Genomic DNA, 14,542 nt, shown 5'->3' with positions numbered 1-14,542 from the left:
ATTGTCAAAATTCAGATCTATTTCTGTGTTGTCTAATTCCTTTTTTGTTAGTTTGTCAATGCTAGATTTTTTTCTTATCATATGCAGGTCTATGCATGATCTACACAAAGTGAGTGAATCTGAAGATTTATTTCTTCAGTACCTTTGTTTTGAAAGACATCACATGCTTTTGTAGCTTTAGAGTTCTTTTATAGAGCTTAACATCTGCTTACACCAATACATACATTTACTTTTAGTGTGGAAATTCTAAATAGGGTTTGCCTCTTCAGCTTTATTTGACTTAAAACAGGATGAAATCCTGATCCCAACTCCCAATGACTTCAATGAGGCCAGGATTTCACCCTTGGTGGAGTTGCAGCAACATGTGCCAAACAATTTACTATACTTGGACTCTACATAGATTTGTCTAGGTTGACAATTGTTCAGTTTACTGTATAGTTTTCTCTTCTATGCTATGAAGAATCAGCTAAGATAGTCTGCTACTTTTCACTCTGTTCTTTATTGCTGAGTTTACCAAAGCTTGTAGTAGATGTAGTGCTGAGAGAGTGCTGACATCAAGTGCAAACACTGTTGAAAAGTTCTTGATAGTTTACTTTAGGCACTTTAAAGATTACTATATCTCTCCATGAGCAAGTTTTTTGTGCAGATTTGACCTTTAGTCTAGTGTATAATACGTGTCCTAGCCATATGTTAACACATTTTCTCACCCTGTTCCTTTCCTGGCTCATTCACATTTGTCAGGGTTGAAGTCATCCTTCTCACTTTTTTCGTTATTGAAATAAATGATTAAAACTTCCCATAACTTATATAGCAAAGGATGAAGTATCTACTGATTTGCCACCTTTTTTTTCTCACTTCTGGATTTAAATTTCAAACACACTGGAAAATGCTTTGAAAATACAAATATGTAGCAGTGGAGATATTTATATAACTTCTTAAAAAAATCTGATGGTGGAAGGGGGGGATTATCCAAAAGCCATTGGTAGTGCATTTTTCAAATTTAAAATAAATCAGTTCCCATTTTATTTATTTATTTATATATATATATATATATATATATATATATATATATATATATATCTATATATCTATATATATATCTGGCTGAAGATATACACATTTGCTTAGTAATGAAATTGTTTAATTAGATATACAGAATTTTGATATAATTAATAGTATAACATACAAATGTTGGGCTTCTAATTTGAAACATACTTGGAATAACAGCTTCCTAAAGTGTGAAGATGAAAATTGTGGCTACATACAAATGTTCTTTGTCCCCGTTTCAAGTAATATTTAATATTTTTTTAACCTGTTTCATCACTATCATAAAGGAGAGTCCTTGGACTTTGTCAGTGATGAAGTTACCAGATTAGAGAGAGATGTCAGATTAAAGAGGGGTCTGTGTATAACTAACACACACACACACACACACACACACACACACACACACACACACACACACACACACACACACACACAGTTAAGTGTATTCTTGATATTGACTGAAAAGTGAGGGATGGCAGCATCTCATCTGTGTAAATTTTCCCATATATAAGTATGAAATTGAATCAAAACTTCATTCACTATACTGGAGAGTCAATAAGAAGTGGGATCATATATTTGTGCAGAAGGAAAAGCATGACATTTGTTTCAGTATTATAACCTACTCCTATTTTTGTCCAGTCTGTGGCCTTTGAGGCTGTGGCCCTTGAAAGCCTGTGTTTTAAGAAAATGTGTGCTTGATTATGACTTGAAAATGTGTCCTAAACCATAGCCTCCATCTTTTTAGCTGAACTGTTCAAATCAGCCCCATTATTAGGAGAAGCACTCTAAGCAGTTGCTATCTCCTCTGTACTGTAAACTGCTTAGCAGCTTCCCTGTTGGCTACCTGTTGCACCAGAGAACAGGGAGGAGGAGAGTAGTTGTGCTTGCTCTATTGCCAGTCTGCTGAAGCCCCAGGGAAAGCAGAATGGAGCTTGGCTGGCTGTATCTGAGCCTAGGAGAGTGCTTGGCAAAGGATGGCTCCGCTCTCTACACAACTGCTCTGGAGCCTCAGAAAGGTGAAAGAAGAGAAGTAGAGAACCAGCAACTAGTTGTATTTCCCTGATTCTCTGCCTCAGTCCTAGTTTAGATTTCAGCAGCCTAAGGGCTGGCAAAGGTCCTCTAGGGACCACACAACAGCTGGGGATAACCTCAGGGCACCGCAATGCAGCTACTTCCACCTCACCCTTGCCATGTGCGCTACATCATGAGCTGCAGAGAAGGCAGTGTAGGACATAGCAGTGCCAGCTCTGTCTGCTAAAGGGCACCCCATGCCATACCCCAGGGGGTATCCCCATGCCACGGGCTTATGGGTTCTTTTACTGCCTGAGTAGCAAAAGGGAGCACAGAATCTGCTTTTGAGTATTGACCATTTAAAAAATATTTCAGCCATCAGGCCAAAAACGTTGGATACCACTAGTCTAAGAGGCATTTTTCTGAATTCTCCTTTTTCTTAGATAGACATCCTTTTATTGTGCTTACTGAAAGTACGGAAATATAAGTGTTAAAGAGTATTCATCTCCTTTACAATGGTATTGATGCTATCAAATGGCTACTGGTGTACCTTTGAAATAAAAGGTTTGTACAGATGTTTAAAGGCGTCTCCTGTTCACCAAGTGGGAGCTTTGGTGGGATTGGCAAAAGGAATGGACCCCATGATGGGGGGAGGTCCCAGAGCTCAGGCTCCTGAGGCTGAATGTTTACATCTCAATTAGGCAGCCCTGTAGCCCAAGCCTGAGTCAGCTGGCACAGGCCTGCTGTGGCTAATTGCAGTGTACACGTAGACTAGAGGCCAGTATATGGTACCCACAGAGCCAAGAAGTTTTTGGCCGGGACTTGATGTGCTATGCAGGGTGGAGTTGTTAATTTCTGTGTCTTGTACAAATTGCGGCCTTTTATTTGAAGCACTGAACTCTTCAGCAAAGAAATGGTGGCACAGGGGGATTCTGACAATTACTTCCACCAATAACTTGAATTGGTGAGGTTGGAAGAGAAGCTAGGATAGCCTACTTTTAGGCCTTGTCTAAATAGGATAATTTTTGTAAGCATGAGCAAACACATTTAAAAACCTTTGTGTTGGCAGGACAACTTGTATTTTAACAAGTTAGTTGGTCAAGGCTAACACTAGGCTCCACCCATATGTGCTTCTTGTGTTATATGATAGCGTTCAGGACAAGCACGCTTTCTGACGTAAACATCTCTGCAATTTTTGGTATAACTAGTGGGAAGGGCACCAAAACGTGTTCTTTCTTACGCTCTTCTCTGGATAGGATTCATGAGCATGATATGACAGCTAGAATTGGATTCAGAAAAGAGGGTGTGAAAGAAAGTGTTTTGGTGCCCTTCCCATTAGCTGTACCAAAAATTGCAGTGATTTTATTTATTTATTTATTTATTTATTTATTTATTTATATATATATATATAATTTTTTGATTGCCATTGGGTCACTTATTCTTAGTTACATGTTTGTGGCTTCAATAAATCTGCTTTTTCATGTAGTATATGATACTATCAATATGTGTTTATTATTAGATTGGTCATATTCTAAGTACCTGATTAAATCATGAGATGAAAATATGAAGTTAGCCACCTTTTAGTTAGTGACACATTTAATTTGAGCCAAATAATAAATTGGCGAAGAAATCATAAATTCTATATGAGAACTTACTTTGCAAGTTTATTTACATCAACTGAGAGGTACAGAGTGGTACTCTTAAATTTGCAAGCCCTTCTGTCTATATTGCATGAGTTACTCATTTATCTGTCTTGCTAGTAAATACTCTGAATTTTGATTTATGAATTTGCCCTTTTTTATTAAAATGGAAAGTTTCATAATGTCATAGACATTAAAATTAAATTCCAATTGTGTAAGTGTATTGTAGTAATGTTATTTTTAAAGTTACTGAAATGTTCTGTTTTCCCTTGTCTTCCTCTTTTTTTTTTCTTTGTTTCTGCTTCTAAGATTCCCTTCCTCCCCCCTGATACTTTCCAGGGTTATTTTAACCAAGTTATTACAAGAACTTTTTAATCAATTTGTGCATTGTTTGCTCACAAACACTATGGATGAAACAGGGCCAGGATTTCACCCTATACTTTTGTTCTTTGTTTTGAAGAATAGTACTAAGAAGAATGTGCTGTGAATAAACTCAGTCTTGACCCTTAAACAGTATTTTAGTGAGAACAAAATAATTCAAAGAGCAGTACACCTTTATGTACTTCTGCTGTGCTGTCAAGATTACTTGTCTCTGCACTGCTAGTTTTGAATTAATTTTAGGTATACGTTTTAAAAGATTATTAGTGTAAATACAACTTGCTGCTTATCTAACAACTGATGATGTTGTTCACTTTGTGAGAGAAATAGTTCCCCTACTGTAATGTTGCTGCTGGAGGTGTACCAATATCCTTAATGAAATTGACATTGTTTGGAGAAGTCATAAAACAGCATTTCAAGAAAAGCGATAGTATTTAAAAAACTACAGTGCATTTGGATCACTTTCAGTATACTTATCAAAGTGCTTAAATATCCCATTAAAAGGCTGGTGAAATATTAATTATAAAGTAAGAAATTCCCTCATTAGTCAGAGCATTTGAATAAAATGTAATTTCAGACCCATGGGCTCTTGCCAATGCTTATTAATATTTTCATTGGAGCCAATGCTTATGATGGTGTTCAATGCTTCTCTTCTTTTCTGCTTCATTGTACACTGACCAAGAGCATTAGAAGTAGCTTATGTCTGCTAGAGAGTAAACATTTATAGCCATAGGAAATGATAGTCAATTAAGTACAGCTTAGAACAAGTATGAAATTATTGACTTTGTTGATCTCTTCTTGTAGTCCTTCCTTTTCAAAGTGCTTAAATGTGTTGTGTAGTTATTTAGTTGCATTAGCGGTTGGGTTTGAGCCTTTTAACATGTTTTTCATCAGTACCTTTGGGAGATGAATAACTAAGATCTTGGTATAACAATGCAGGATGCATAGTGAATATAATTGTTGTAGAGGGTGTATATGCTGTGGTGAAATATTGAATTGATCATGAAAGACGATGACCATTAAGCTTCTCTTTCAACTATTAAAGCTTGCTTTAGGGCGTGTTCAGCTGTGGTTTATGAAATTGTTTAGACTAACGCCTCCTTTGATAATTGTTTCTGATGTGGAGAAAAATGCTGAAAGATACAATGATAAATGCACTTTCTCTTCACTTTTGGCAACTTCCATCTTCACCAATTAAGTTTTAAAGCATTGCAGTGCTAGTCAAGAAGAAAGCCATTATTAGCATGAAGAAACAGATGGACAATGTCATAAACAGAAAAATAATTCTTTAATTTGCTTTTCCTTCTGTAAAGTTTGTGGAGACCCCTATATACTACATTATCTTTGTTAGACAATGTTAAATATTTACAGCTTGATTTAAGATGAAAAAAGCTTTTGTGTATTAATTCATTATGGTGGGGGGTTTGTTGATAATATTAACAGCACCCAAAAGTGTGCTAGGTGTTTCCTAATAAAGAGGAGTAATACTTAGCTCAAGATGCTTACAAACTATTTTAAAACAATGCAGTGAGGGTAATAAGATACTAGGGAGGCCTAGGGGAATTAGGACAGGAGCAACATCAGCAGGATTTACATGATAACAATGAAAGCTAGTGCAAACAATGATAGCAAAGTGGAGCAAAAAAAAAAAAATTCTAATACAGTGAGTAATTAGAGGATTTAATTGGTATGATAGTAAAAATTCATTGCACTTCATGAGAAATAATACATGCTAATCCCACTCATTTCACTGAAGATCGCTTTATCCTTGAGCTCTTCAAAACTGTAGTATGTTAATACAATTTACAAAAGTATGTAAGAGCACCTAAGATCTCGAGGAATCAGAACTATGAGAGTTCAGATTTCCCAGGTTTTCCCTTTCTTTGATAGCTTGAATTTTAAAAAATCTTGAATTTTGTCTTGCTTGGGATTGCTATTTACTTTGTTGTGTGATCTAATCTTTGTGCTAATGATTGTGAGAAAGAATTTAAAATTATACGTGCCATTTTAATAAATGAAACGGAGAAGGAATGTGACTTTTTCACCTGACTCAAAATCAGAAAAAAAAAGTCCTATGCTTTGAAATATTCCATTGCTTTCAAGAAACTTTTGTATTTTCATATTTTCTGTCTATCCTGGGAGTGCTGATGAGATTAAAAGGACAATGATGACTGTGCTGAAGTGAGTGATGTGTGATTTTTTTTTTTTAAAGAACATTGTGGACATAAAAAAATCTAACCAGACCAAACTGCAAAAAATCATGGAAGTTAGATATGGAAAAAAACACATGAGGTCAGGCCATCCCACTGCCATTGAAGAATTGTTCCTTTATAGGGCATTGTCAAGAAAGGGGCTTAAGTTATTGCAGGGGAGATGAACTCTTTTGAGCTCCATGAATAGGAGCATGAATTAGCAAATGAGTTACTGGGCTGTGGGACTTTCATAGGAAAACAATGCATTGGGAGGTGTGCTATTACACGATAGGGCCCCATTAAACGTAATGTGAATATATAGTATATGTAACATTCCTGCCACTGCTGCTATTTAGGCTATGTCTACACTACAGTTTACGTTGGCATAATTTATGTCACTTGTGGGGGTGTGTGTGTGAATAAATCACCCCCCTGAGCGACATAAGTTATGCTGACATAAGCACTGGTATGCACAGCGCTATGTTGGTGGCTTAAAGTGGCTACATTAGAGAGCTTACAGCGCCGCAGTAAATTCTCTAGTGTAGCCATGCCTTAGAAAAATGTTAATATGTACAAAAATCTGGAAAGATAGCAGGTCTCCATGATCTAATATTTGATAACATGAAAATATAGGACTGATTTTGGAAGAGAGGGAGTGGTGTTATACCTTTGTGAGAAGATGGCATCAGTGTTGCCAGTATATAACCAATATGTATGTAAAGTAATCCTTTGGACAATAAGGAAAATCATGCTATATTTGAAATAATATGGCTTAAAAATGAAACTGAAAGAAATGTAACCAACACATGGACTACATTGCCGAGATTCATTGAAGCAGAGACTAGTACATCAGTGAACTAGAGGAATTAGGAGACCTGTTTGAAATTCGAGTGTGACATCACATGATGTTAAATAGGAAGATAAACTGGAGTGAAAAGAAATATGTAATCTGTTTTTTTCAGGGATCTCTTAGCTTACTTTGACTTGATGACATGGCTTTCTCCTCAAATAATTATAGTCGGATAATTCTGCTTAGAATATGTAAGTTGTTGTTTCACCTATATTTATAAAACTAAGTGCTTCCGCTTCTTTCTTTTACTTTACAGGAGTGGCAGAACTCAATACAGAAGAATGCAGGCCTAGCATTTATTGAACTTGTCAACGAAGGAAGGTAACTTCTGTGTTTTATGTCACAGCATTTGATGGCTCCCTGATCATAGCTTTCAGCACATTGTGAGGTTTGAGACTTTTGATCTGCAAATACTAGTATTTTTCTCTGGTTTATGATGCAAATCAGTGGTTCAGTTCTCCTTTGAATAATCATTTTGAGTTTTACAAACATAACTTTGCATTCCTTAATACTCTTGATAGTTGTAATATTAAAATATGGCACTTTACAGAATCTTAACAGTTTCTTTCTATAGTTTTTTTTAATAAGGATTCTATCTCATCAGTGTCTTATGGATTTTCTTTCTTCCTCTTTCTGTGGACTCATATCACTGATAATATAATTTTTATTAGCTAATCTTTTGTGTAGGGAGGGTGGGGGAGTTGTAACTGAGAATTGTAACACTAACTTTTGTTTAATTTAATTTATTTAGTGCTTATTCCTTTTATAACCCAAGTAGGACAGAAGTGCATAATATAATGTATTACTTTAAATATATATACAAAACCCTCTTAATATTACCGATGATGTTTAATGCTCAGCCAATATCTATATAATATTGCTGAGATTTATGGAAAATGACAGAGCAGTTGACAGGGGCATGATCTTTGACTTGCAGTGGCACTCATCAGAATTATCAATATTTCCTTCATTAGGAATTGATTGTTAAAGCAGGCCAAAAGCAATATTTACTTTTTGCTAAAAAGCTTTAGCTAGTTAACTGTGGAACAATGTGACAAAGGCAATTTTTTATTTAAATAAAAAAGATTCCTGTTACCTGGTAACTAAAGAGAATGAGAATCAGTCATAGTAGAAAATGAACTTTGCAGTAGCAGAGCAGATACTGAGATGCGATGAAACAAACGGAATGAAAAACAGCTGAAAAAATTTTCTTTTAGTATGTCATGTGAAATTTATCAGACGTGTCAAACCTAATATAATAGAAAGTAATCCTTCAACTTCTTAGGAGTAGGGGAAGTGGCTATTTAAGATGTTTCTTTTAAAATTTATAGAGATTCTCAAGAGGTGCAAAAGTAATGACTGTCATAATGAATGAGTTTACTTGGGTTTATGTCAAGAGAAACACCATTCTGAGGTGGATAGGAACACACTACTAGTCTTCATCCCAAGGGCCAAAGAAAAGTAACAAGGGTGTTCAGTTACAGTAGTAAGATCTAGCCTGTAGTTGTTTCTTATTATGCAGCTCTGACCTGCCTTGACCTGATTTATAGAGTGCCTACTATAAATATGGCCCTTGTTTAATGTTTTATTAGTATAGATAACATCTAGATCCTTCACGCCTGTAAGCAACAAGGTAAGGTTCATCTGGGCAGGATGGGTGTCATTAACAAATCAGTTACTAAGGCTGTGCACTAAGGAGCATTTACCTAGTAGATAGTCACCTCATCTAAATCAGGTTTTCAGAAGCTCTTCTTGCTGTAAAGGTGTTAATTAGACCATTTTCTTTTTAAAAACTATAAAACCATGTAAACAGATGGACTCTCCCTCCACTCTACCCTCCCAAGTACATTCCCTTAATAATTTATGGCTTAGACTTGGCAAAACAGTTATGTTACACTCAGGGACAAATGATTCTTTGAAGACCAGTAAGTGTGTTTTTGTTTAGCAGAAAATATCTTATTGTCACTTTGTTCTGTGGCTGACTCAAATGACAGACAACAAGGAGTCTGGTGGCACCTTAAAGACTAAGATTTATTTGGGCATAAGCTTTCGTGGGTAAAAACCTCACTTCTTCAGATGCATAGAGACTGGGAATGCAACTTTCAAGGGGAAGGGAAAGAAATTCCTAAAAATGTCCCCTGTATTCTCCTCTAAATGGGTCTTCTCTCTATTCCTACTTAAAGAATCCTTTAAAGTTATTGCTGAATTGGCCCTTCTTAATGCTTTGTGGCTTTTAAATTATTATTAAAATGATACTATTATAAACCATATGATTGCATTCTAGAACTCCTCTTTCCTCCCACTACCACTTACAGACTAAATCTCCCCTCTCTAGGTAGATTATGTATTTTTCAAACAACCTTACCTTAATAAATTAAAGGTTTAGATTCTGGACCGTGGTTGTTCAGCTAAATAGAGAAATTATGGGACCAATTATGTGACTGCCTAACTCCACAGAAGACCGTTACCTGTGCAGCTGTCCAGGTGTAGCATAATTTGAGTACTGTGTGGTCTCAGAGATATAGCTAAGGACAGAATTTGGCCAAAAGACCTTTATTATTGGTGATGGGGTGTGTTTGAAGAAAAGAATCTAGCTTGATTTTTAGATTCCTGGTTGAGTTCTAAAGGTTGGAGGTTAGTTAGGAAAACCTTCTCTTGAAAATTAAGAAAATTTGATCTTTCTCTATTTTCAAATAGTATTTTAGACTAGATATTAGACAAAAATGGTTGATCACTCAAATAATTTGTCAGTAAGATTTTCCCCCATAAAGATCAGCTGACAACTAGATCTGGGCAAAATATTTCAAATGAAATTTTTTGTGCAGAAAATATGCAGATTCAGGTTGATAGAAACATTTTGTGATTTGTGGCAAATTTGCTGTGGTGTCCAAAAAAAAAAAAAGAAAAAATTTGAAATTCTAATATTTTGTTTCAACGTTTTCTAAATTAAATGTTTTGATTTTCAATTTGAATTTAATTAATTTTTTTATTTAAAAAATTGATAAAGATTAAATAAAACTCCTCAAATGAAACACTTTGACCTGAAACAATTTTTAATTTCAATTTGCCCCCCCCAACCCCAAAAAAGTTTGCGTCTTCCGAAAACTACATTAAGCAAACCCTTTAAAAAAAATTAAGGAAAAAACTAAGGATTACAAATTAAAAAAATAACTAGTTGAGGTAAATTGATTTACTCTTACAGTCCATACATTAACTTACAAACATTATTAAGGTTTTTATTCCTATGTGTTAACATAACAATCTTAACTTAGATCAACAAAATGCATTGTACTTAGATTATCAACATATTGTTATATGTATCTTCTTCTAAATAATATATATATATATTACCCTGACTATTCATAGACATGTTAGTTAATGTGAAAATTGAAATATGTGGGCCTGAAACTGGTTAGACAGCTACTGTGACACTGATCTATCGGAAAACAGAGTATAGCTGTAGACTGCCCAACCCTTTAATTGCTTTTCATTTGCAATGGTCTGTTGGCTCAAATGGGAAAAAAGGGTATTAGAGACTCTGTTGCCATAGATGCAAATGCTGTGGTAGGAAAAAAGGTAGCAAAATATAGTTAGTATTGATAGTTAATGAAGAAATGGAGGATAACAGGCACACTTATGCCAGTTTTACCTGAAAAAGTTTAGGAAGAAGAAATTACACATTCATCATACAGTATAACTAAGTCCACACTAGAACAATTTATCCAGTCTACCACTTTTATCCCAGCCTCCAACCCCAAACTGTGGGAATTCTGATATTATGGGACCTACAGCTGATTCATCCCAGTCTTTCTCTTGCAAAATCAAGACTACCGTGTTTATATGTCTCTGCTTACTATATCTTTCCATTTTAAATTGTAGGTTTGTAATATGCAATTTTTGACCTTTACAGTCAACAAGTTTGATTTTCATACTAGTAGCTGCTTCGTTGATCCAGCAGAGCTCTTATGCATGTGATTAATTTTAAGTTCCTGAATAGTCCCATTGACTTGAATGGGACTTCTCACCCGCTCAAAGTTAAGCACAGGCTCAAGTGCTTTGCTGGATAGTGTGGTCAGCACCTTGCAGGGAAAAGTGCCTGTCTGGGACCTTGAATCTGGCATAGCTGAGGGTAGAAAAGTAGGAAACCCATAATGCCTCAGTCCCCCTCCACTTCCCATATTGGCTGAGCATCTCATGCAGTGGTTGTCAGGGCAAAACAAATTTAACAGTAAACTTGGAACCAAGAAAAAGAAGCACAATGGCAGCTATGGAGGTAAGCAAACTTAAAAAGAAAAATCCCCCAAGTTAGGGAAGTAATTGAACAAATAGTGTTATCAACTCTTATGATTTTTGCGTTGTTTTTTTAGCCTCAACTATTGGAATCAATGTGTTCCACTCTCCCTGCTGCAGCCCCGGGGGAGAGGAACGTTCTCGCTCTCCCTGCTGTAGCACAAGAGCAGGAGAAGTTCTGTGCCCTCCACTGGTGATTGGGGGGGCCCTATGCCTCTGCTTGCCCCCCCATTGCGCAAGCCCCTGACTGCAGTTGAAGTCTTTCGACATGATTAGATATCCTTCTAAATGATACGCTATAGTTCAAACAGAAGTTACGGGCTTGATGCAGAAATTACTGGTTGAGGTTCTTTGGCCTGTGTTATGCAGAAGGTCAGACTAGATGATCACAATGGTCCTTCTGGTCTTAAAATTTGTTAAATATACCCTCTGTGTCTAGTAAAAAAAATCTATTTTCCTATTGATAAATTTACTGTTGACTTAGCTTAGCAGAAAACCTTTGCTCTCATGCAACTACTTGAACGATCTCTCTGCTGTGTGGTTACTTGGTTTTTTTGTAAATTTTCACACTCTGAGATGAAAAAAATATTCTTCTTAGGGGGTTAAACTAATGTTAAAAGAATGAGAGTTGGTGCTTTGGTCTATGTAGCTGACACAGGTAAAGCAGTGATGTTTCTTTTGGAAAGTGGTAGGCTATTCTTGGAGCTAAATGTTGCATTCCAATAATGTTAATACCGTTATATCAAATGGAAAAGAAAAATTAAAGCCAAATTTTTCAACATTAAGTACTGAAAAGTAGATACTTAAATCTTATTTTAGGCATCTAAATAAGTTCCTTGAGTTGCAGAGATGCTATGAACTTGCAGCTGCCTTTGACATTAATGATAGTTGTAGCTCCTCAGCACCTATAGAAAATAATGCCACTTTTATTTCCATGAACAAATATCTATTTAGGTGTCTAGCTTAGATATTTACTTTCTAAAAGTTTAACCTAACCATTTAAAGACTCAGACAGCTGCTTGGCAATACCTTCCTGTCAGAGAATAACCACAGAAAAGATTAGGCCATGATACTTTTTTATGCTTGTTTTAGAAACAATATGAACATTGTTTTGAGTTTAAAAAAAAAATCTTAGCATATGCAGTGCCAAAAAAAGGCTATTTGAAACTAAAACAAAACTTTAACAATTGATGCCTAGATTTCTTTACCTGGAGAAAATAAAAAATGCACTTGTCATGTAGTGCATCCCACTATGTTGTTTCGGCCTACTAGAAAACAATTCACTGAAGTACAGAGTGTTTGTATAGTCAATTTCTTTAGGACACATTTTAGACTCTGAAATTAGGGAAACTAAAACATTAAGAAATTGTATTGAATAGCTTCTGTATAAACTTTCTATAAGGCTAACTTGGCAAACTCAGTTTAAAACAGCTTGAAAATGGCAATGATGACTGTCATGATAAACAGACTGTTCCTAAGTTAACTTTAGACGTTTTCAGTTAATAAAATACCATTTCGTAATAAATGCAATTAAATAAATGCAATATTATGTTATCTATACAATTGTGTTTATTGTCTTAACATGTCGTTTCTTCTTCTCGTCTGTTTGAGGATGTCATTTCTGTATGAAAGTATATGGCTGACGTTTCCTTAGATCAAGTCCATTAACTCTGTAAATGTGGTCACTGCTTTCTAGTACAGAATCACATACTTGGTCACTTAAGTGTTTCGTTTGGTAACAAAAAAGGAAAATCTATATGGGAAATTGGTAAAACAATTATTCACTGTATAGAGTGCTTTCTGGAACAGAATACAGGTAGGCCTTTTAAAGAATGGCTCACCTTTTCTTAGTCTGATCAGGCTAACAAACTGAAGGGCTAGTGACAGAGATAATAGTCCAGTGTGCAACTGTGTTATACATAAATTGTTAATATATTGTCAGGACTTAAAGTGGTGTCAAAGGAAACTTTTGGCACCAATCACTGAGGTGCAGGCAGTGCATTCAGCACTAACAGACTCCTTGCAAAAGTCTCACTGGGACTGAGCCTGTTCTCGGTACTTGTGGACTTTGCTGTGGGACTGATACCCAGAGTCTCCACTCCTGGGCAGACTGAGAGAGACAATTAATAGACCAGGTCACTCTTATCACCAATTGGTATTAGACATAGACCTTCCTGGGCAAGGAACGCTGGAATGTTATGTCCCACCTATTGAGGAAGATTTTATCTCCTCAAAGAAGTGCAGCGACCATCCCCACCAGAATATGACCCATCATCTATGTGGACAACCCAGTGGGACACAGTAGAAGGGAGGAATCCCTAAGAGAATCACCTGTAAAACTTCAAAAGCTAGAAGAAAATCATCAAGCTGGTATTCTCCTATGTGTCCTGCTTCCCCAGAGTATGCCTACTGGCCTGGGCCTTATTGGTTCCCTTGGGGTATCAACCCATACGTCAGGAAACCAGCTTCATCAACAGTCTCCAGAACAAGATCGTCTTCCCCACAACAGCTATTGCAACTAGTTCCAGCCCAGATCCCAGCACACCAACATCTACTGGAGGTAGAACAAGAGCTTAGTGGGGACACTGTTCCCACCACCAACATTCTTTGGCCATTTCGTCCTCATCTTCTGATGAGATGACTAATCTTCCCTCCACTGCCTCCTTGGTCGAGCTGAAGGTATTTCAAGATCCAATGAGAAGGTTAGTGGATACATTGAGTATCCTCCTGGAGATAATCCAAGAAAAACCGTATAAGTGATTGGACATTCTTCAACCCTTACTGTCTGATAGAATGGTCCTATCCATTTAATGAAAGACTCTTAGAACTTTTAAAGCTAATATGACACACTGCTGTGTCTGCCTCTGCGACCTCCAGATGTACAGGCAGGAGACACCAGGTACTGGTGAAAGGATACAGTTTTTTCTTTTAGCATCCCACCCATAGATCCCTGGTCATTCCGGCAGTTCAGGAAAAACAGACTAGCAGGGAAAAAGATCCAAAAAACTTGTATTTTTTTGGTTGGAAAGTTTAATTCCTTGATGTGCCTTCAGCTAAGAGTCATTAATTATTGAGTTCTTCTTGCAATGTATGACTTTTTGTTGGGGTATGGACTATCTTCAGTGACACACATG

At 36.3% G+C, this 14,542-nt stretch overlaps 1 protein-coding gene across 8 annotated transcripts in view; it reads left to right on the top strand.

Moving 5' to 3' along the window:
- LRBA (LPS responsive beige-like anchor protein) overlaps positions 1-14,542 on the top strand; it is a 551,104-nt gene that overhangs the window by 171,359 nt on the left and 365,203 nt on the right. For all 8 annotated transcript variants that reach the window (XM_065597797.1, XM_065597794.1, XM_065597798.1 and 5 more), the window contains exon 35: positions 7,375-7,439. In XM_065597797.1, the coding sequence (XP_065453869.1) occupies positions 7,375-7,439 (65 nt within the window). The remainder of the gene's footprint in view (positions 1-7,374; positions 7,440-14,542) is intronic.

The sequence above is a fragment of the Chrysemys picta genome, chromosome 5 (genome assembly GCF_011386835.1).
Source record: "Chrysemys picta bellii isolate R12L10 chromosome 5, ASM1138683v2, whole genome shotgun sequence".
Classification (NCBI taxonomy): Eukaryota; Metazoa; Chordata; order Testudines; family Emydidae; genus Chrysemys; species Chrysemys picta.
Note: the sequence above shows the minus strand (reverse complement) of the source record. Positions and strands in the feature narration are given on the sequence as shown.